This window comes from Anarrhichthys ocellatus, unplaced genomic scaffold (assembly GCF_004355925.1).
Source record: "Anarrhichthys ocellatus isolate YVR2014 unplaced genomic scaffold, GSC_Weel_1.0 scaffold49, whole genome shotgun sequence".
In the NCBI taxonomy this organism is placed as follows: Eukaryota; Metazoa; Chordata; class Actinopteri; order Perciformes; family Anarhichadidae; genus Anarrhichthys; species Anarrhichthys ocellatus.
In genome coordinates this window covers 3,100,002-3,123,465 of record NW_022280079.1, presented here as the reverse complement: position 1 = coordinate 3,123,465, position 23,464 = coordinate 3,100,002, and the positions used below count along the sequence as shown (strand labels likewise).

The 23,464-nt window shown below is 42.6% G+C and overlaps 1 protein-coding gene across 3 annotated transcripts in view; it reads right to left on the bottom strand.

Moving 5' to 3' along the window:
• dennd5b (DENN/MADD domain containing 5B) overlaps positions 1–22,325 on the bottom strand; it is a 37,781-nt gene extending 15,456 nt beyond the window's left edge. The window contains exons 1-8 of one of the 3 annotated variants that reach the window (XM_031869842.1): positions 21,152–22,325; positions 12,702–12,889; positions 8,063–8,653; positions 6,499–6,730; positions 3,697–3,847; positions 2,774–2,864; positions 2,325–2,435; positions 1,243–1,374 (exon numbers count right to left, since the gene is read on the bottom strand). In XM_031869842.1, the coding sequence (XP_031725702.1) occupies positions 1,243–1,374; positions 2,325–2,435; positions 2,774–2,864; positions 3,697–3,847; positions 6,499–6,730; positions 8,063–8,653; positions 12,702–12,889; positions 21,152–21,827 (2,172 nt within the window). In that variant the 5' untranslated portion in view covers positions 21,828–22,325. The remainder of the gene's footprint in view (positions 1–1,242; positions 1,375–2,324; positions 2,436–2,773; positions 2,865–3,696; positions 3,848–6,498; positions 6,731–8,062; positions 8,654–12,701; positions 12,890–21,151) is intronic. The other 2 variants (XM_031869843.1, XM_031869844.1) reach the window with 2 other exon arrangements.
• Between the last annotated feature and the right edge of the window lie 1,139 nt (positions 22,326–23,464).

Genomic DNA, 23,464 nt, shown 5'->3' with positions numbered 1-23,464 from the left:
ACACACACACACACACACACACACACACACACACACACACACACACAGATAACTATATGGCTTAAAGGCTTTAGAGTTCTAGGAATTATTAATCTTGCTGAATAATTCCAGTGTACTCTGGTGCAAAACATAACACTATGCTTCAAACTAAATATTTCCAAGATGCAGAGAGAATTTGTCAATCATTCTAATTCAAACTCACTTATTTGAAAAAATGACGAGCCTGAACAATCCAGAAAACACATAAACAGATGACTGAAAATCTAAATAAATAAGTAAAGAATAAAGTAAATAAGTAATGTAATAAGTCAAATTATAAAGTCTACCAAGAGGTATTTTAATATGCAATGCAAACTATAAAAAACTATTACAATAGCTGAGTCTATTAGCAATGTATGTCTCATACCAGTAGCACTATTTATCGTAATTATGACCACAATTTCATTGGTTCCAGTTACAAAGAGGATGTTCCATGTGTCTGATATCAACTTTGGTTTAAAGTGACAGTGACTGGCGTCGATAGGGGGAGCTTTTGCTTTTCGCGTCATGAACACGTGGTCGACTATAACCTCAGAAGAGCGAGGCGGCCACAGATTTTAGAGCCAGGCGCCGCAGTTGCTCTCCACCGACTGCATGACCCAAAGCATGATGGGAAACGCATGGCTCTCGCCCGATCAGAAAGCTGATTGGCTCTTAGATTGTTGGGTATTAGTCTCATGTTGTGTAAGAAAGGTTTTTAGATTAAACCTATCTTATGTGGTCGATAATAATAAAGCTTATTTATATTTAACACATATCACAACGAGCAGCAAAGTGTTTTACAGGCAGACATAAAAAGAACAAAGGATAGCATACAATACAGAAACACGCACATTTCCACATAAATATATATTTACAAACACACATGAATCCTAACGAGATCTGTAAACTACAAGTGGCCTACAGATCAGATCTAACGGGAAGTGACTGTTTCTTTTGACTTCCTGTTTATTCTTTGAAGGCGGCAGTTTTTTGTCAACGTCCCCTGCTGCTGCCGCCTGCTCTCGTCTACTTTCCAGGCAAGAAGCAGTTCTCCAACGAGCCTTATACCTTTGTCTCTCCCATCATGCATCATTCATGAGGGATGATTCCCCTCAAAGCTTTGGGTTTGTGACTGTGTGTGTGAGTAAGTAAAGGTGTCAGGAGGTCACTGATCACAGGTTGTCTCTAAGTGCAGGGACATGCTGTTGTCGTATGTTTCACCTTCATGCGACACTCCTTGAGCAGCCCCTCCACAAACTTCCAGTTGGTCTGGGCAATGACGGCAGGAGACAGATCAGACAGTTTGGGCTGCCGGAGGTTCTTCCCCAGGCTGCGGGCCTCCTGCATGTATTTCTGGAGATCAAACGTAACTGGTTAGTGTGCTCTGGAGAAAAATGCTTTATCTATAGCGCAGACACTAAAAGGTCCATCAGACAAACATCAATCAGCTGTTTTTCAAGTGACAAGATGTGAAAATCCAACTCAAAGAATTGGTGTGAGTTAAGAGGAAAGGGTGTGACACAGGAGAGGAGTGAAAGCCGGAGCGTCCTTTAAGGAGTGGGAGTGTTGGGGGGTTTGGTGAGTTGACTTCCCACTGAAGCCAGAACTAAAGTACCAGATATTTTCCACAATGTTCCATAGCTCAGAGTGCTTCCTCAAAATAAGAACTTTCCAACTGCTCTTTCTTTGATTCATTTTAGTTTTTTTTCAGCTCAGAAAACTTCTGAGGGCCTGGTCTGGCCTGGTGTGATTTTAGGCTGCAATAATGATTAATTAAATATAGATTTTTTTTGTCCGAACCAGATTAGGCCTGACCCGATAAATAGCTGTTTGATGCTATATTAATGCTCTGAATATCAAATTTAGTACCTTTAAAGTTATAATATTAATATATAAAATTATATAAAAGTTATTATCATAAAATTAAACCCTACTTTTGATAATCTCTTTATGTTAGACATATTTTCTGCAGTAGCAATTCTATGTATTTACTTTCACTAGTTATCTCTCTCTATAGTAGTAGTTTTTATTGGTAGTGGCGGAGTCCGCCATTCCCACGGTGGACTCAGGTTGCTGACCTGAGCACTAGGCATTGACAGGAAAACAATGCATCCATGTAATCCCGAACAATTTCATCTCATTGATATTGCCCGTGACTGTTTACGGTTCACTGTCAGTACACCACATCAGAGCTGGATTAAACTGCTCCCCCCAACCACCGCTGCTTCAGTGAGTGTGAGGTTGGTATGGGGTGGAGGGGTCTGACAGAGGAAGTCCACAACACAGGCAGCTCCTCCACATACCAGGCAGGACGCAGAGGTGGATTTTTTAGGTGGTTTGATAGGCGGTGGGGACGCTTTGTCCCACTCCCAAAACGCCATGGAGTTCTGCAGGACCAGACAGCCCTCCACCTGCTGAGGAGGAGGAGGAGGAGGAGGAGGAAGAAGGGTACGACCCGAACCCCCGGACCGACAGGAACAGGACACACAAACAGACAGGAGAGGACAGGAACAAAAGAGCAGAATGGAGAGGACAACAGAAGGCAGCATGCACATGAAGTTTCCCAAAAATGATGACAAAGAAAGCTCAAACAGAAACCAACAGAAAATTCAGATGCAGAACGAAAACCAACAAAAATATGACGCCATGAGACAAAGAGAAAATAACGACGTGCTTTTACGATACCATAGCGTTAGAGAACAGAGGAGGCAACGGGGCAAGTTATGGGACGGTTGCGAGGAGGTTTTTCTACCTCTTTCAGGTCGTTGTCGAGGCCCAGATGCTCCGTTTGCTGTCTGTGACGGTCTTTCCTTCGCTGAGCTGTCGCCGTCCTGTGAGACCACCTGCAGTTCAAACAATGTGTCATTAGACCAGTTCCAAAAAGATTTCAAAGCCCTTCGAAATACAATTCATTAACACATTGCCATTCACAGAATCTACCTTCCTCTGAACCAAATACAAGATAGAGGTTATCAAATCATTGCTTTCTCCATGACCCTTCTGTTTGATACACTTTAAGGAAGGAGTTCAACATTTTGGTGAATAACAATACTCAATTTCGTTTTTAAGAGAGATACGAGAATACGAGTCAAAAAGCGCATGTCCAAATATTTAAGTACACAGCTGGAGTCAGGACATGGTTAGCCTAGCTTAGCATAAAGGGGGAAACAGCAAGGCTGGCTCTGTTCAAAATGAAACACAAGCAGATCAGATTGAGGAAACTGCATTTCTGATTAATGTTTGACCAGGAGCCTGTGCTGCATGTCATTCCCCATCTCTCTCCCTCTTTTCTAGTCATCTCTCTACTCTCAACAGTCCGTTATAGCAGCGGTCCCCAACCACCGGGCTGCGGACCGGTACCGGTCCGTGGGTCATTTGGTACCGGGCCGCACAGAAAGAATAAATAACTTATATTATTTCCGTTTTATTAGATCCTGTGTCAAAGCACACGTTCACTTCAAGTTATTTCCTTGCTGAACGATGCACTTAGTATTGTAGCTCTGACTGATTCAGTCCATTCTAAAATACAGCAAACAAAGTAAGATTTTTCACACCATTCCCGAAGCATGACGTAAAGCAACAGTGTCAAAATCAGTCAGGTGTTGGTCTGAAGTGCTGACTTCATCTGCCACTTTAGTGTGTGGATTTTAATCCCGATGTGGAATGTGGACTCACTTGTTACTGGTCGGCCCCATGTTGAGCACGTCGACCTGCAGTTTGGGGAAGAATCCCTGCTCGTATTTGCCCTGACCGATCTTCATGTCCAGCAGGTGCGGGTGGATGGCGGTGTGGTCGATCTTCATCAGCCGCTGCTCGATGGCCTGAGCTGTAGGGGGAGACACAATTCAACGCTCACGCAAAGATCATAGTCACAGGGAGCACAACTGAATGTAGCTGGTGGAGGAGTCTAGTTATAGTCACGGTATTGAAGGGAAATGGGGAATTGCATACACGTGGCATCACCAAAAAGTGGGCCGCGGTCCGGACCCAGACTGAGTGACGGTTCTATCGGGATCCGTGACCAATGTTTGACGAATTCATGAATAAAGAAAATAAATCTTCACTGAGTGTTTTCTCCAATGGTCACTGCTATAAATCGCAGATGCTGCTAATCCAGTTAATACGGTTCATAGCTTCACTCAATTGACCCAATCAAATCGATTGTTTACTGTGCATAGACAGTTGGCTAGAGGGAACATCTAGCCAACATCTGTGAGAGATGAAGCTACTTTCTGACTACAGACTCTTTTCTCTTTGGTTTAACCAAAGCAGCACAACACACCCCGACCGTGTTTGTGCCGATCTACAGCAACGCCAAGTCTGGTTCCAGGCTCACCAGTGAGCTACAAGTGTGCATGAGAAATTACACTAACTCCATTCAAGCCAAGATGCGGTCACTTCATTTCACCCATTTCTCTCCCTAGGTAAGGAAAACGTAAGAAAAAAAAGAAAAAAAAAAAAGGATAAAAAGGGCTACGCATAGTTTTTTATATGCAAGTGCCATACAAGGTCAATGTGTCTGTATGTTACTCCTTCGGAAATTAAAAATAAATATTGTTTAATCTCATATGGAAATGTACTTTGTTGATTGTATTTGATAGATGTAGGGGTGGGCTGTAAGACACAATTTAGACATTATGAGTTTCTGACCTTTTTCTTTGAATTTGAATGAAAAACCCCTGGTGTACACCTGTTTTTACACATCAGGGTCAGTTTCCTCTACTGACTTGAGATGGTGAGTCTTACCAGACTTTAAAAAACACTTGTTTTAAGTCCTCTGTGGCTCTGGAGGAGCTTTGTCAAGTCTGAAATAATGCTAAACATGAATATGAAAAGGAACAATTAGTATAAGTTTAGTGGTAATTTTACAGTCCATATAATCATAGAAAGTCGATGCAGAGAAAATCAAATGCATAATTCCATTTGTAGTAACTTGGGTCTTATTTACGTCTCTTTTTTAAAATCAGTTACTGTGATGATATAATATTGTACTCAACAAACATAATTACTGAGATCAGAGAACACCGCAACATCGCTAAACCTTTCACATGGTAAAAACGATTAACCAAACTTGTTCTTGGTTCTCAGCAGGTACAAGGAACGACGTCCAACAATTACAAATGCACGACAAACACAGAGTACACGTTTCAAATGCATTGTGGGACTGAGCTTGAAGAGACAGCCATGTAAACCTAGACCTGACAAACATGAGCGGTTATGCACACTGTGTCTGACCCATTCACTACTCCCTCTCTAACCCCAGGGATCCAAACTGACTCTTCCCTCTGTTTCCGTCACCTGCTTTATCTTCTCTTATCACACTATTATTATCATCGGCCGACCGTCTGTCTGCAGCTGCTTGTTGTCTAGGTTATGTTGCCCTGCATGCTTGAACATTGAACCGGTTTTGTGTGTGACTGAACCCAGACAGGAGCTGCAGTAGCGAGCGAGGGCACCAGAGCGAGTCTTCCACAGGGGAAGGCAGGCGGCCTATTGTCTGAGTGATTGGCTACCTGCACGCGCCATCGCCCCCAAATGAGCTTGCCATCTGCGATTAAAGCTCAACATCGCTCGTTCCATTAGCATTAAACAGTGTGGGCTCGTTGAGCTTTAATTGCAGATGCCAATGAAAAGCTCAACATCAACACGCGCACATACACACTGAAAGAATGCAGGGAAGGAGTCTGGGTGAAAATGATCATTCCGACCAGAGCCAAACTAGCTGATACAATCACTGTCTGCTCTACTGTCATGAATAGCTACAGACATAGCTGTGTTTTCAATTGTCCGTCATCTGTCTGATATATCAAACATATCATTATGTAACAGCTTATAAAAGTGCTTCAGTATGAATTCATACCATTCCATAATATCAAATTCTGTCATTTATTGGATTCCCTCCACCTCTCTGAGTCAGTCCCGAGTCGGACCTCCTGCCTCACTCTGCACATTCAGCACCAATTAAAGGCTTAACAGAGGGAAAACACACGCAGCACTAACTAAGAAAATACAGGCCTGAGCAAACACTCTAGCAGTAAGACGGTGTCAGAGAGTGTGTGCTTGTGCTTGTGTGTGTGAGAGAGAGGGACAGAGATTGATGGAGTGTTTGCAGTGTCGGGTTGTAGAGAAGTGAAAAGTATGTTTTTTCTGGTCACTGGCAAGAGCTACGCTAAAATGAGAGACGAGAGGGGGAGGAGGAGACAGGGAGATAGAAGACGAGTGTTTGTGTGTGCTTTTAAATTGCATGGCGCGGTGCAATCCTGTCTGACGTCGGCTAATGGACGACCAGCATGCTTTGAAGGACGGACAGACATGTGTAGCACGCTGATGAGTGAGGTCTTTACCTGCTGCCGATTCAAACATCTACCATCCTGATTGATAGGTCCCTCCAACCACGTTTGTTACAATTCTAATCACGTTTCATGTTTAATCAAGTGAAGTAAAAACCTCACTCGCGTCTCTCCCTGCTGAGCTTACCGGACTCCTTGAGGATGGAGCACCTCTGATAGCTGGAGGACCGGAGGCTGGGAGCACGGACGTTGTAGAGGCGGGCCTTGTCGATGCGGCCGTCAAAGACGCGGAGCAGCGGCTCCTTGTCCTCCCACTGGGACATGATCTTGTTGTCGATGAAGGTGGCAAACATCTGCGTCTCAATGAAGTGGGAGAGGAAGGGGAGGTAGGGCTCCGGCTGGTCGGACAGGAACGAGGCCTGGAGGAGAAATGTATATACATTCAGGCAAATTAAAGTCAAGAACAAAAAGGATGTACCGCCGATTCAATAATTGTGATCACCCGTTTGCTCCTATAGACAAATACAGGAAGTTTAGAGTGTGAATGAAGAGTTAGCAACACTGGGAAGAGTTTTTAGGTTGGATCATTTTTTTTATCTGGCATACTCTTGGTAGTTATTCAAGATTACTAACCCTGCCTTTAAGAAGTAAACTTTATTAATTTATTGTAATCATTAATTTTAAACATCAATATAGTCAGCAACAGAGATATTCACACAGTGTGGTTCGCTTAGTTAACAGGATTACGACCCATCAAATCACTTAATGCCGCTCATTCAGCCGTTTGTAATATGTTAATGAGACAAATGAAATTGTGAGTTGGACTGTATTGAAACACAGTGTAGTCGATAACAGGGCTTTCCTTCCTACTGCTGTGGCCGGGATGCACAGTTTTGCAGGTGCAAGACATTTTTTTACAGGTAAATCCAGTTTTAAAATTCAATTTAATATGGATGAAGTACAAGAACCAGCAGGCAGTGGATGTGCTAGTATAAAATATTAAATATTTTAAAAAGTAAGAGTGCTCTGAAGGATCTGCCATCGATCCACCGATATTCGTTCAAAATTGTTTGACCTTGACTTTGTAAAGACCAATTAGAAGAACCACAAAACATAGTGGGACAATTTCTCTATATACCGCTGAAATGGCTTCACTGGAGTTTTGAGACGTGTCTCTAAAGTCCCTTTTACCCTCACTGTTCTGTACAAAAGGTAAGGACACATAATGGGAGGGGGGGCGCACGGCGTTGTTGCTCCGCCGCTAAGCCGGCAGTGGAGGTAGTCACAGAGCTGAATTGACGTCTGTGTAAAAGGGATCACCAGCATAGCAGGACTACACACACACACACACACACACACACACACACACACACACACACACACACTAAACGATGAAGCTGTTGTGTTATACATCACAACTTCGGCTAAGTCGATGTAATGTGGGATCTACTTTACAGCAGTATAGTGGAATCTCTGGATAAAAGAGGCTAATGAGAGAGAGTGGAATATGTTTTACATGTTGCCTGACAGCAAATAAACAGTTTCATGGTACTTTCTCGTCTCTTAATTTGAAAAAAATCCACCATTATAAATAGGCTTCAAGGCTTCAAATAGACCCTGTGATCTGTGATCGGTATTGGCTGACATGCTTCCAACAACAGGTTAACAGCTCCAAAAATCCTGATCGGAGCACCCTTAAAAAACACATCTAGTACAGAAAGAAGTGGGTTTTTTTGTGCAGATTTAGTCACCTTATCAAAGTTGTGCATCTGCTCCCTGTTGGTGAGCCAGGACTCCAGGTCCGGAGCACTCTGGATGACGAAGGCTTCATAGTCGGCAAACATGGTAGTGAAGCGGCTGGCGAACACCTCCCGCAGCTGGACGTTCAGCTTGGCATTCCTCAGCTCCTCCTCTTCTGCGGCCGTCCGGCCCCCTTGCCCCTCGGTGCCCTGAGCTCTCACCCCGGCCCTCAGGGCGTCCACGCAGGCCACCGTCACCCCGGTGCGCTTGGTGAGCGCCTGCAGTCTCTCCAGGGTGGTGTTCCCCTGCAGCAGCTCCAGCACGGCCAGCTCGTCCCCTGCGAGGTTGCCGTTGCGCCCGTCGTCCTCCAGCTGCCGCAGAGAGACGGTCTTGCGCTCCCTAGCTGGGGTGGAGGGGGTGCTGCCGGTAGCGCTACCGGGACTGGTGCGGGTCCGCGGTGGGGCCCCCGTGTTGGCCGAGATGCCAAAGCTAAGCAGCACCTCGCTGAGCTCCTGGATGAACTCGGTCTTGTTGGGGAACTGGGGAAAGTCCTCTGGAAGCTCGATGTAGTGGTTGTCAATATCCACAAAACACAGGTTGGCCTGGGACCGGGACACATTTTAATACTACAACAATTGAGCTCAGGAATAGACAATCATCCATATAAATTGATATTACTGACATTTTTGGTACCAAAAAAACTAAACCAAATGTCTACATCACAGACAAAGCATGAAAAGATCCTTTGGGTGCCACTGACAGAAGGAGGAGGTGTAGAGTGAGGGTATTATCAGGAGTCATATTGAGGGCAAATCGGTTTTAGGAGGAATGACGGGGGCTCGGACATGTGGAGTACAGATAATGTAGGTCAGTGTGTGATTGATAATAGCGCATTGTCGGATATCAACCTAAATCTGACATAATGGAGTTAGCATCACACCCTCATATGGGATCAAAGTAAGACCTGATTATACTCTAAACCTCTCAAAACCACCCATGTGACGTACACATGCCAGATAACAGAGATAGAGTGTGATAGATAACCTCCAGATTGAAATCTGAAGGTTGGACCCCTGTGCGTGGTGTGTTCAAGTGCTGGTGGAATCTCCAACAACCATATATGGGCTGCCTATAAGGTTGCAATGCAATAAGGTGCTGCAAGGATGACGTATTTTGAAGGGGCCAACCCAGAAGTTAGCATCACACTGGTTCCCTTGAGAAAAAGACAATGGGATTTTTACATTGGATTCTGGATTATTGCGGAAAATAAAATCGGTGTGGCAAACAATCATTTATGATACTGAAAAGTTTTGTTCAGCAAGATATTTTATGAATTCTGAAGCGTAAATGCAATCAACAGAAGTAATTAGCTAAAAGTTGGAAATAAAGGAACTACATCATGGTCACATGACTTCATGTCATAAAGGAGGACTAGTGTTCTCTCGTTATATTTAGACACTTGTTAGCAACCGCCTTTTTTAAGACAAGTAAAAGCTTCTAAATTCACCAGAGAGGTATTAACCGACTTATTTTATCTCGTAGAAGAAAACGTGACAGTCTCTGTAACTTGTGTTAATCACAAGCTATCTATCTATATATCTATATACAGTATATATATATTAGCCACCACCAGATGTTGGAGGAGACATTCAAAAACATGATACAAAAACTCAAGCAGGAGCGGCTTGGTAGCCAAAGTTAGGGTTAGCGGTTAGAGCGCTTGCCATGTCGATGCGTCCTTGGGCAAGACACTTATCCCCATATTAAGGGTTAGTTAGTCCTGATGGGCAGGTGGCACCTTGCATGGTAGCCCCAGCTGTCAGTGTATGAATGGGTGTGAATCGGTGAATGATGACATGTATCGTTACAGCACTTTTAGTGATCCCAGGTTCGATTCCAGCCTTGGTTGCATTTCATACCACCTTCCCTGTTTCCGCTCTGCCTCTACTCTGTCAAATAAAGGCTAAAATGCCAAAAAATAATAATAAAAAAAAAAAGAAGTCAAACAAACTCTGCATATCAGAAGCCTTTTTGTCTCCAGAAATGTTGCCCTAGTTTGAATCTAAAGCCCACTAGGAATAATTGCATATGCACAATGAGAGAAAAGAGGAGAAAAATATAGAAAAGGGATGACAACAGTGCCACATAATCTTCTCTGCAAAGAAAACGTAACAGTGTTATCATTTGATATGACGTAAAAAAAAGAAGACATGGATTGAAGTACAGGGTTCAGAAGGCCAAACACTGTCTGGCATTAATTCCACAATTACATCCGTAGTTCCCTCTGCTTCTTTCATCATCAGCCCATTTCTAGGTCACAGCCACTTCAAAGGATCATTCAGCAACACAGGGAGATCCACCAGTCTGAGTGGGCTTTGGGGAGGTGGGGAGGGGAGATCCCGGTGTGCGGGAGGAGGAGGAGGAGGAGGAGGAGGAGGAGGGGAGGAGAGGCACGATGGGCCTTGTGGGTGTTCCTGTGCTGGCTGGGATAATTAGCATCCATACGGAATGTGCCAGATTAACGAGCACCAGGAGTCGGGGGGGATGTGAGCGAAGCCGGAAGCCTGGATGTTCCGCTTTATTCTGCCTTATCTCGCTTTGACACATGAACACACACACACACACACTAATTAACCGTAACCCGGCATCAGGCACAATACTGGTTTAGATCCAGTCACATCCTCACTGTCTGACAAGAGTGGAAATTAGGAAGAATGAAAATCCACTTCGCCTTAAGGTGTATATGAACAATAGGTAATTCCCTGTCCTATTTTTTTTTTACAGTTTCCTGTCTGTCTGAGCCCAATATGATTGATCCATTAGAATCCTAACACATGAATTCACTGCCCAAAAATGCTGTAAAGAGAGGCTGAAACAAGGGGTTTCAACAACCACAGAGTTAAATAATGAGGAAAATATAATATTGTGGCTTTTTTGAGTGACATCACGTCACACCTGATTAAACTGAATTTTATCTAGTTAAAGTCATTTTTCTTATTTATTTTAAGAGTCACATTTTTCAAAAGCTTTCTGTTATGTGATTTATTCTTTAATCCAGCCCTTATTTTACTTAAAACGAGAGAAGAACATTTATTTATTGTTAGAGTATGTATTATTCATAATTCATTCAGTTCAATTTGAAATCTGACAATAAATATTGTTTAGATATTATTAAATTTAACTTGCTGTATTTAATTTGACAGTCAGTTGTTGACTACATACAGACATTAATACAACTGTTAGGCTATTTCAATACATATGGAACTAAAACATAGTGAAAGTTAGACATTATTGTGATGGACCTTTTGCATGAGGAAATTCTCTCTAAATGGACCTCGTTGAATTTTAATTGAATACCCCTGCTCTATCAGCTGATTGGGGGCGTTCACTTTAAAGTAACCAACCAGATTCTGCACAGTTTCCTTAAGCCAATCACATTGTAGCTGTCAAACTTTAAAAGTTAAAGTTCTGCTCTCTGCTGCTGTCAGTTGTCATTTCAGCTCAAATCAGATGTAACCCTCCTCCACCCCAGTCACCTCCAGTCAGCATCACAGTCACGCTCCTCATCATCATCTTCATCACCACCACCACCAGTGTCTGGCCTCCAGGGGGATTCTGCCTTATCTGACCTCAGCATCACTACCCCTTTATTATCCTACTTCAGGATGGAGTCCAATTGTTTTATGCATGTGTAATAAATTATTGTTAAATTCTAATTAAGTCTCTCCTGATTGAAATGATTATTAATCAGACTATCTCTAATAGGCATAAGTATCTGATATGTTGATCAAGCAGAACCTTTGATTAATCCTGGGCTGTGTTTTTATGTTGAGGGTCTTTTATTTCCTTTAAATGAATAAATTGCAAATGCTGTACATAAAGGGCAACTGGAACACAATGTCTGAAGATATGTCAGGCACTGCAGTATTTTAGATATAGGGGTGTATTTGATTGTTACCTACTTAAAGAGCTGCAACGATTGGTCAACTGATCGACAGAAGGGTGGTCGGCAGCTGTTTTGGTGGTCGATTGATCGATTGATCGCAGATACGTCAGAGGGTGCTGTTTTTGGCTTCCTAAATGTGAAGATATCCTGCTTTTCTCTGTTTTGTATCATGTTGAACTGGACATCTTTAATATTTGGACTGACAAAGCAAGACATTTGGGGACGTTGCCTTGGACTAGAAACTGGGACAGACATTTTTTACCATTTTCTGACATTTTGTGGACCGACAGATTGATAGAGGGTGATTTGCAGATATTCAATAGCAAAAATAACCGATAGTTGAAGCCCTACTTACTTTATAAATTTTTATAGCATTATTATTTTTCCCTAATTATTTACTATTATTATTACTATCACTACTATTGTTAGTCTTATTACTTTTTATTTTTCTGTATGTGTACATCTGATTTTTTTCTGTGATCTGTGTGACCCTGGGGGAGAGGATAAAGCAGTGGGAGGGTGAGGGAGGAGTGAGAGGTGATGATAACAGACTGTAGATATATGCCAAGATCACTATACTATAATATCAATAAAAAATGTCTAAAATAACAAAAACTTCTAGCCTTTCTTGAACCGCGGAGAAAGCCCAACCCGAAGGTTCACACAAGGCCTGGAGTTAACAAAGCATAAGGTCTGCTGTGTACCTCCTGAGGAAGCTCCAGCTTGGAGCGGTCCGCGCCCTCTTTGGACTGCAGACCCATCAGGTAGGGAACAGGAGCGTCCAGGAAGTGGAGGAGAGAGGCTGGCAGAATGGGAACATAGACATGCTGCCACTGGAAGGGAAACAGCAGGGTGGTGATGCCCTCGGCCACGGTCATCAACCGCTGGTAGTCTGAGAGAAGGAGAAAGGATCATAGGAATATAAGGGGACAATCTACAAGCTCTCTATGGTTTATTCTTGTAGGATGTAGGAACACAAATCTGACAGAACATGTAGGGAAGAAGCACTTTATCCCTGTGCTCCAGCCCTGGGAAAGAACGGGTAATCGTACATTTTAATGGTAGTTTCTGTGGTTTCAAAGCTGCACAGTAATGAGTCTGATTGATTAAAGATTAACGTTTTCATCTTAGATGTAAAATATTAATATCATTCCATGTTTACTAAACTTCCCAGAGATCAGCTGTCAATTGCCTCTTTATTGCTCTTGCTCTGTTCATGTGAAATAAATCAGTGTTACTTTTACATTTACCACAAACGGCAAAAAAATAAATTATTTATCAATTATTTATTTGTTTTATTGTTTCTATTATGTTGTTGAGTACCATGAAAAGCCCCAGGCCCAAGATCGCTACTGAAGATGCAAACCTTAAAAACAAAACAAAACATTCATATATTTAAAAAAAAAAAAGAAAGTAAAATCAATTTCCTAAAAACTTAAAAGCTGGTCACTGTAGTTTCTATTAAACGTTACTCAAACAGGAGGACATTTGTTGGGGACTATTTCAGGCAGTGAATTAATCCACATTTGGTGCTCCAGTGAGTATTTCTGGCAGCAGGAAGGTGTTTGTGGGTTTGAGTGCGTGTGTTCATAATAATGAAGCTAACATGTCAACAGTGTGGCTCATTGATAAAAAAAAGAAGATAATTAGTGGGATAAATTCATTGTTGGTTTAGCAAATGGGATTCGCTGACAACAAAACAAAGAACTTCACCATACAAGATGTACTAAAAATGATTTTACAAATTGCAAAGGAATGACTTCCTTTTACAAGTAAAACTTTTTTAAATGGAGCATGTAAAATAGCAATAATTCAATTCAGATTACTACATCAAGGTAATTTTACATAGTATATAAAAGTAAGTTGGTTACGCATTTTCAATTAACTCTTTCGAGCATGTGAAGATGAATTTATGGCATGACGCAGAGTGTCGAACTGAGTAGAGGGAGTGGGGGAGAAAGAGTAAGAGGTTTATGAAATACATATAGACAGTCTATATGTATTATATGTGACAAGAGAGATTTTAATCAAGCGATTCAAATTGAATCCGAGAGTGAGTTGACGGTTAAACTCACTCCGATGGATTTGTTTCAATCACATCTTCACGTGTGAGTGAGTGAGTGAGTGAGAGAGAGAGAGAGAGAGAGAATTGCTTTGGTCCCCTAAAACAGATTAAGGCCAGCGGTTGCTGGCTGGCTTTCGTATTGAGCTCAGCAGCAGTTTCATCAGATGTTATTGTGATGGCCAGAGTGAAAAGCCTGCACGACCTCGAGGAAAGAAAAAAAAAAAAATATATATATATAAAACATGATGGGAGTTATACTCCATCCCCCCTCTTTCGTTATGTCTAGTTCAGTGTCCTCCTATCTGTACGTGCACATATGTAATCTGTGCACTTTCATTGGAAATGCATTGAGCTCTCTGGTGCCTTAACCACAGACCTCAAGGATATATATTCAACGGCAGAAGCCCAACAACAAGCAGCTGTTCTGCTTGTTCACTTCTCAAGGAGAGAATGTGTGTGTGAGAGTGAGGATGTGTCTTTTAGACATGCACTGACTTTGTATGAACAGTAGCTCTTATGATACAGATGCTAGTGATGTGGGTAAAATACTTCAGAAATGTCTCCATGCTAACAAGATAAGGGTCAAAAATGCAAACACACTCCAATAAATCAGTGTCAACACATTTCCTTTTTCCTTCAGCTTTGGCTGAACAGAGGATTCTTTTGCTTCTTGTATCTAGGTACTTTCATTTAGTACTGGACTAAACAATTATTACAACTTCAAATGTTTCCATGCTGAAATCTTTACCTGATGATCAAATACTCCAAATCGTGGATGCAAAAAATACAGTTGCAGTTTGACTTCAGGGTGTGTTACCTTTGACCTTCCACCTTCCTCTAATGAACCTGTGCAGTTCTGCTGATGAGCAGCCACACAACCACACTCTGTCCTTCCCACTGTAGCAGACGGCCCACGAAGGAGTCTGAATAATGGTTGAGTGGAAACCAACACAAAAGCACACATCGGCAGGACTACTTCTACATTCTGGGCTCTACCCTCTTCTCTTATTTTAGCCATGCTAGTGGTGCGGTACTGTGGAAGGTTGTTCACCACTTGGGTCCAGAGTGAAGTATCTCAACTATTGGATGGAACGCCATGATGTGTTGTACAGACATTCATGTTAAGGATGAACTTGTCTTCCTGGTTGTATCTAACAATCTCTATCTGTCTGTCGGTCTGTCCCTGTGTCCTTCACATACTTCAAGAACTGTTCATCTCATCTACTTCGCACTTGGTGGATGTACTGATGGGGACGCAAGGACGTGCAGTATTAGAGTTGGTGCAATTTTGACACTCGACAGGTTCAATATTAACAAGTCTTAATAAACAAGCGAACAGTGCTCTGTGCAGCAGGCGGGGTGATGAGCAGTTCTCTAGAACTTCAGAGGGTCTGAGCAATCGGCCCGCTGCTAACGGCCAAGCCCCCAGTGGGCACCGACCTAGTACTACCAATGTGCTAGTGCAGCAAATAGGTTTTTGAAAGACACTCAACGCTGCTTGGATTGGTTTGACTGAAAATATCGTCAAAGTGGTCAGATGCTCATACTGAACTTTGATTGACAACATACACCACCTGCTTGGTTGCTGACCTTATGATTCATCAGGCCAAAATTTCACGTCGTCCAATACTTTGGTTTATGACAAAATACCTGCAGAACTAATGACAATCCCATCAGCTAACTTCCCATTTCTCTTAACCCACAGAACGTTACATTCATGCAACAAATAAAGTAGAACCGCCCCACAACCCTTAGCTTGTGTGTGTGTATGTGTGCTGTATGTTCAAGTCTGTTTTAGCTTTCTGCCAAGTCTGAACAGGTTCAAAAGTTTCTCCCACACACACCCCTTTGTGGGAAACACGGCGTAGGAGTCTAACTGAAACTCTCGTCTTTTTTTCTTGTTACATCTAATGCTTTCCTACCCGTTGCCTTTCAGGCTCACATCACACCAGGATCAGTTTAGTGTCAGCGTATCAGCTGGTTTTTATTAAGACTTTTATGTAAGCCGTTATAACCTGCCGTGTCTCCAAAAGTGTGATATTCTTTCACACCTCATATATTTCACCCTCTTCTCCTCTTGAACCCAGTTGAACTAATCATTTTTCTTCCCCAGGGTGTTCCATTTGCGGGGTCGCCAAAGAAACTCCCTTTGAAATATGACAAGTTGCAAGCGACTGCGATAGGTGAGCAAGCATGTAATCATTTAAAAAGGGAACAAATCTGATATGGCAAAGCGTAGCGCTGCAGAAAGCCCCGGCAGAGACAGGGCTCAGGGATTCTGAACAACAGGACAGGACATGTTGAGTCATTGTGAAACTGTAACGGTGCATGAGGGACTGGTGAACACAGGCAGCTCAGTCTCACAAGGGAAGACGTGAGCAGTCTGTGGTGAACAGCATACATCAGGTGTTCTTCAAATGCAGAGATGGTACACTTTAGTTCTGCTGCACCATGATAATGCTGATATCACAAAAGAGTCAGATCATCACTGTGTGGAGGGACGATTGGAAAGAAATCAAAATGAAAGAGGCTTAGAGGAGCATCTCATCCCAGAGCAAATCAAAGAAACAAGAAATCATTTACATTGTGTGACAACCTTGGTCAACCACTGGTCAACTGACCTGATAAGAGAGGTTAGTATAATTTGAGCTGAATGTTACATTAAAGGGCAGGTTCACCCCAATGCAATGGCCACCACATCTACTAAAGGATGTCCTGCAGGAACCCTCCTGGCTTTCCATCAGATTGTGGAACCTGGCTGCAGGGATCTGGTCCCATTCAACCACAAGAGCAATGCAGGCTCAGTATGGTCCACATGCCGTCTACAACATTCATAATCATGTTCACACTTGCGTTCTTTTTACAATCAGGCTCACAATCCGGTCCTGGAAAGGAAAAACAGTGCGAAATTTACTAAATGGCCATTACATTTAGTAAATTATGGTTCCATTTAGAGTAAAATGGATCATAAAGCAGGGTATGCTTTAGGGCGGGGCTGCATTGTGATTGACAGGTCGCTACCACGGTCTGGTAGTTGTCTGTGTTTTCGTCTTATAACTTTAACCCTTTCACATTTTTTTTTTGGATCATCATGTCTTATTGTTGCTGCTTGCGAAAAAACAAGATGGCGGCGGCCAAAAAGGGTGCTGCAATGGTTTATTTTGTTCTGAAGGCCTGGAGGCTTGGCTCCCATTTGGTGTTCCAGAACATCCCAAGTTGGATGGGGCTGAGGTGAGGTGCAGGTCAGTCAAGTTCTACCACACCCAACTGGGAAAACTGTTTATCTATGGATCTGCTTTCAAACCTCATGTTGAAACAGGAAAGAGACAATCGCAAACAAAGTTGGAAACAAACTGTTGTCTTAATATCAATACATGGTTCAGCATGAAGTTTTCCCTCTATCAAAACTGAGGGGTGTAGCCCAAAGCATGAAAAACATACCATATGCTTTGGGCTAAATACTGGTAGTAGTAAGTAAGACACCTCCTAAGAGCAGCTTCTATCAGCATGTACACACTAGTTGTGTGGCAGCCAGGAATGTAAATGAACTACACTGATTACCATAAAATTATATTCTTGCATGCACCACCCCCAGCCCCCCACCGTACCCCATAATTGGAGGAGTACCTTGCCTGTCACTTTCTATCCCTGTCACAGCCGATAAGTGTGTGAGGACAGGTAGGGGGGCTGATGATGCCTCTATCTGTCATGGTGTAACTGCTTGTTGATAGATTAGACGCAGCGTGGGAACATATGGTCATGACTGCTTCTCATTTCCCCTAAACTGAACCATTCCATCTCCTGCCTCCAGCCAAAGGACGCTCCGTGTAGGTTTTTTCCCCCTTCATTACCAACAAATGAGGCTTCGTTTGGACATACGTGTCACACAGTCAGAGCCGGGCTGAAGGCCAATGGAGATTCCCGATGATGACATGGAGAGGTCCACTGAGACTGTTTCAGTTAACATTTGTTATCTTTTTTTGCTTCAAATATCCTGAAATTTAGTAAATATACAGTCCAAACTCATGAGACGTCTGACTTGTTTTTTTCAATATGACATTTTGGTGCCATGTGATCATTACTGTAGTTTTTTCTCTGTCAACATCATCCAAACAGTATGGGCGGGTGGATGGATGTTCACCTGATGCAGCATCTTGTTGGTCACCGTTTTTCTAGCTATTCAGAGTTGATGCTAACCAGAATATGTCTGTATTTTGGGCTGTACACTTTCAGTTACACAAGCCAAGATGAGAAGGTTGATATCAATCTCATATCTGTGCATTAAATACAGAGATGTGGTTAGCCTAGCTTAGCATAAAGACTATGAACTGGGAAAAACAGCTGGCGTGGCTTTGTCCAAAGTTCAATAGAACACCAATACCAGCGGTTCTCAACTTTTTTTTTCCCTAGTCAAGGCCATTTTTGTGGCCATTTTTTGACTTTAGTTGAAATGGAAATGGTATGACATCCAACAAAGGTCGAGAGGCTGGAATCGAATTCAATATATTTTGTATCACCCAAAATCCCAAATTTGTCTCAGAGGGCTTATTGTAGGTAATACAGACTATAGATTAGTATTTCATAAAACCCCAAAGTACCCCTTTAAGGATAAATATAAGTTACTTTTACAAGAATTTCCCCCTAAATTCATAAATGTGTGAGTCTGTTTCCAAGCAAAATATTTACTAACAGCTCTGTTCAGAATGTCTCCATATAGAACAAACAATATAGCTAAATTATATGGAACAAATTAATGCTACTGTTGTAAACAAAAAGACTACAAGCATCATTTTCACTAGTGACTTCCTATTGGAATGTGTCCATTTGAACTTCTTCTTAAAAAAAAACCTTATAGCATCATCAAACTCACAAGTGTGTGGGCTGGAAGATCACAATAGGTTACAAAGCTTACAGGGGCCTGCTGTAAGTCACCTGATCCTCGCCTTGCATGTCAAAGCACTCACTTCATAGTCTCCCAGGTCCAGAAGTTTGGAGCCTTCTCAGATGCCAAAAGTCTGCACCGTTGTTTGTAATACTATGACATAATAGTATAATACTATGACCGGTATTCTGCATCAGAACTCCATTAACCATGATGAATGTACTCATTTAACAGACACAGTTCAGAAGGATATACAGCCGCACGTCTTGATTCAGACTGATGCCGAGTTAGCTCACCCATTTCAAACACCAGCATTGTGATTTCACTTGTTCACCTCTTGCAATGGGTCTGCACCACAGGAACGGGCCCACATACTGTATGCACTATGCATGCTGCAGACTACCGTACATGCATGGTTTTATTTTGGGGTTTCCATGACTCATCCGGCACAGAAGCTAAACAAACAGAGAGTGTTACAAAATGCTCTGTAGAGCAGACCGGAGCAGTGACACCGAGGGAGTCAAACAAATAATGGATGAAGGGAAACCTAGCTGTGCACAGTTCACCTCAACGGGACCTTCATTTTAATCTCAACTACACACCTTTAACGTTTTGTGACTGCACCTTAAACGGCTGTGATGCTATCGCAGTGAGACATCTTTACACAGACAAACACCTAGAAAAGTCCTCCTCTGTGGTAGTTCCTGCTACAGTAGTCGTCTCCAGGACCAGATTCTGCCATGACGACTCACACACAAACTCACAAGGTGAAAACAATACTAGTCCCACATTGCTGTGGCTGGTAAAGATTTATAATGCAACATGAAATATGTTGATATGAATGGATTTTGTCACTCTTGTTCTTATTCTTTCCATTGCAGAGAAGTAATGCTAATTTTGATCCAAATTGTGGCTATCACATGCTATTGGTTTTAAAGTACCTTAATTGCCTCCATGCTGCATCTGTGTTGGTAAGCAGAATAACTGATACAGCTTTGTTTGTACTCGCTTGGCGCCGTAGTGCGAGCCTCCGAGCATGAACGGAGGCATTTATACTCTGCGCTGCATTATTCTCCAAAATGCCAGAGGGTGTACAAAAAAAAGTGCTGTGAACAATCGAAAAGGCAACGAGTGTAACCGGCAAAACGCCATAAACCAACCTCCTCAATGCCGAGGAGGGAATGTAATTAACTGTTGATTCATATCTCATATTCATGGACTATTTTATTGCCTTTATATAAGCCCTGTAAAGAAACAAGTGAAGTATTACATGCATTATAGAGAAACAGGTTGAATATCGGCATGTTACGAAAATTCAGAGGTGCATGACAAAGCGCCGTGACCATGTGCATTTTCTGGCACGTGCCTTGCGCCGGCTTCACACTGCCAATAAACGGATCTCTATGATCTCCATCACTGCTCTTCTGCTCGCGGAACTTTCACTTGCGAGTCTAGTTTTTCTTTTTGACACTAAGTGGGTGGACACAGTTGCCATTGTATCACTACAACTAATTGGTTACAATCCTCGTCTTTGAAACGGACGGATATCACTCTGACACAGACGCTAGGATATAGAGATGGTTTTCAGATTCACTACATCTCAGAGGATAAATAATGTACTGTACTGACACTACAAACATACAATGATCTTATAGAATATGATGCATTGCTGTAGATCAGAGGTCTTCAACAGTATGTTGTACAGATTGTAAAGCCCGCTGAGACAATTTGGAATTTGTGATATTGTGCTGTACAATTAAGATTTATAATCACTATAAAAAAATAAGTGAATTCGACAAACTATTCTATCCCCAACATTCCTGTACACTCTTCTTCATATTGCTTTTTCCTCAGTGTCATTCAATTTTATGAGGTCCAGTCTTTACTATTAATCCTGTGCCAATGTAGTGCTGATGATGCACTATGACATCACCAAACTGTACAGTGAGTGAGTTACCTGTCAGTCTGCATGATTTCATGTTTACACTGCTTGATGTTTGTAATAACGGATGACAACAAAAAAGGAAACAATGTATAATTTCCTTGTCCTTACTCCGGATCAAAAAAAAAAAGAAAAAAAAAAAAGAAAAAAGGGAAATTCCAACTAATTAACCCAGTTGCTATTGTGTGTGTTTGCAAGTGTACAAAAATGCCTGACGGTGCTAAGATAAGTCTGATATGCTGACTTTAATCACAAGTGTCCTTACCACGAGAGTAAAGGAGGATCTGCATCTCCAGCAGGGTGCAGGTGAACACCTGGATCAGGTTCTCCACTCCCAGCAGACTAAAGGCCTCGGCGAGGGGGAAGTCGGCCAGCTGCAGCTCCCCCAGGCCGGGCCTCTGGCACACGATGGGCTCGTACACGCCGTGGAACTTGAGCGAGCGTCCCGGAGCTGGGAGCGGCACCTCGTACAGGATGTTGTGAACGTAGCTCTCCAGCGGCAGCGGGGGGGCGGTGGCTGACGTCACGGCCCTGTGCAGCTGCGACAGGAAGCGTCGGCAGGCATGCATGAAGGGCATGGGCACGATCAGGCACAGGGCCTTGGACACATAGAGGGTGTCCCGCGATGAGTCGTAGCCGCCCGCCCGGCGGGACGAGGAAGTGCAGGGGTCGGCCTCGTCCAAACTGCTGGCCAGGGAGTCCATGCTGGAGGAGGAGGAGGAGGAGGAGGACGAGGAAGGGGTGTTGGCAGTGGCACTCTGCGTGTTGTGCATCTGGTAGAGGGTCTGCATGGCGGAGCAGATCTGCGGGCTGCTCACCTCCTCGTAGAAGGTGTGGACGAACCCGTAGGTCCGAGAGCCGTCCTCCTTTGTGATGATGAAGGAGTGGAACTGCGGGTCGTGCTGGTCCGCTTGAGTCCTGAACGACAGGCCTTTAGGCATACACAGCTGCAGGGGAAAGGGAGAGGACAGGAGTCACTTCAACACAGGATATTGTCAATTCTAGTTAAAAACACTATTTTCTTTACTTTTATGTTTTTGTTTGCTGTGGTTTATGTTAGCTCTTCTTCTGTGGGGTGAGAACTGTAGAAGCATGCATGGCTGTCTACCACACGGCCTTTTCTGATACTATCAAAGTTGCAATTTGTGAAAGTCTACACATAGTGGTTTTAAACTACAAATATTTTAAAGATAATTAGTGTTTAAAAACTGAGAGTCATTACAAAGACAAATCCACACTCGAGGGAATACCTTAAGTGGATTGTTATCTTCGCCGGAAGATGAGTTTGGTTGAGTGTGTGCGTGGTCTGTCTGTCGGTCCCCGGCCAATCTTAAACTCACAACCTCTTTTGTTTGCGGTGATTCGCAATTTTTGAAAAACCCAAAAATCCTGATCGTTTTATAGTGTCACTGACTGCTGACTCCTCACTCGTCTTAACCAGCCGCTCGGGGCTTCACTTGATTTATTACCTCAGTAAACATTGTAAACATGAGTTTATGGTCTCAATCTCTAGTTTCAAGTCTTCTTCAATGCAGCATGATGTTCATTTAGTAAATGATGGTCCATTTAGAGTCAAATAGACCATAAAGCAGGGTATGCTTTAGGGCGGGCATATCTTACTCACTCCTCCACATTCCAAATATGGTAACTTCCGTTCATTGATTGCGAAATAACAACATGGCGACGGGGAAATCACCAAACTCAAGACTTCAAAACGGCAGTCCACAAACCTATGAGTGATGTCACGATGACTACGTCCACGTCTTAAATAAAGTCTATGGTTGTAACAGACAACTGGATCACGTTTTATAATGAATGAAAAGTCTGACTAAACTAATCAGAGGAATTGTTGGAATCAATTTCTACATTTAGGTATAGGGTAAATAATGAACAAATGAATATCACTATGAAACTTCCCCAGTTGATTACCTGTATTACAGGTGCTCTGAAAATGAATTGTTAAATATGCAATTGAGGCATTATCTTATTCAACATAAACTATCGTGTTATTTTTGTAATCTCACTCTACCAACGAGGATCAAGACAAAACTCTCTGGCAGTATCGTCACACTGTTCATTTTCAGAGCGTGGTGCAAGCGGTTCTCTCTCTTTATACCTCGGCTTGGTCATCCCCCTCTTGTTGCTTCTTTTAGTGAGTCTCTTTATTGAATGTCTTTGTTCAAAACAAGGAGGGTTCATTAGCCAATAATTCATTCAGTCAGCAGAGGGATTTCTGTTCCAATACAGGTTATGTCTCTTGATTAAGTAGCTTTGTTTTAGCAGTAGCATTGTCTGATGGTTACAGAGAAAGCCTGAGTGACAGCATCAGACAAAATGAAAACTGTTCTTCCATTTAAATTGGAGATTTCTGATGTTTTAGAGATCCATTTGTATATGACAATAAAAAGGGTTTCTATTCTATTCTATTTCATTTGTGGTGGTTGAAAATAATTGGCAGAGCGTGGGTGGAAAAAAATCACAAATTGTCACGAGTTGTGTGTGTGTGATTGTTGGGGTTTAAAAACAATAATCATGGAGGCTTCACCGACATGACAAGAAGTGTGACTACACCCCCCCC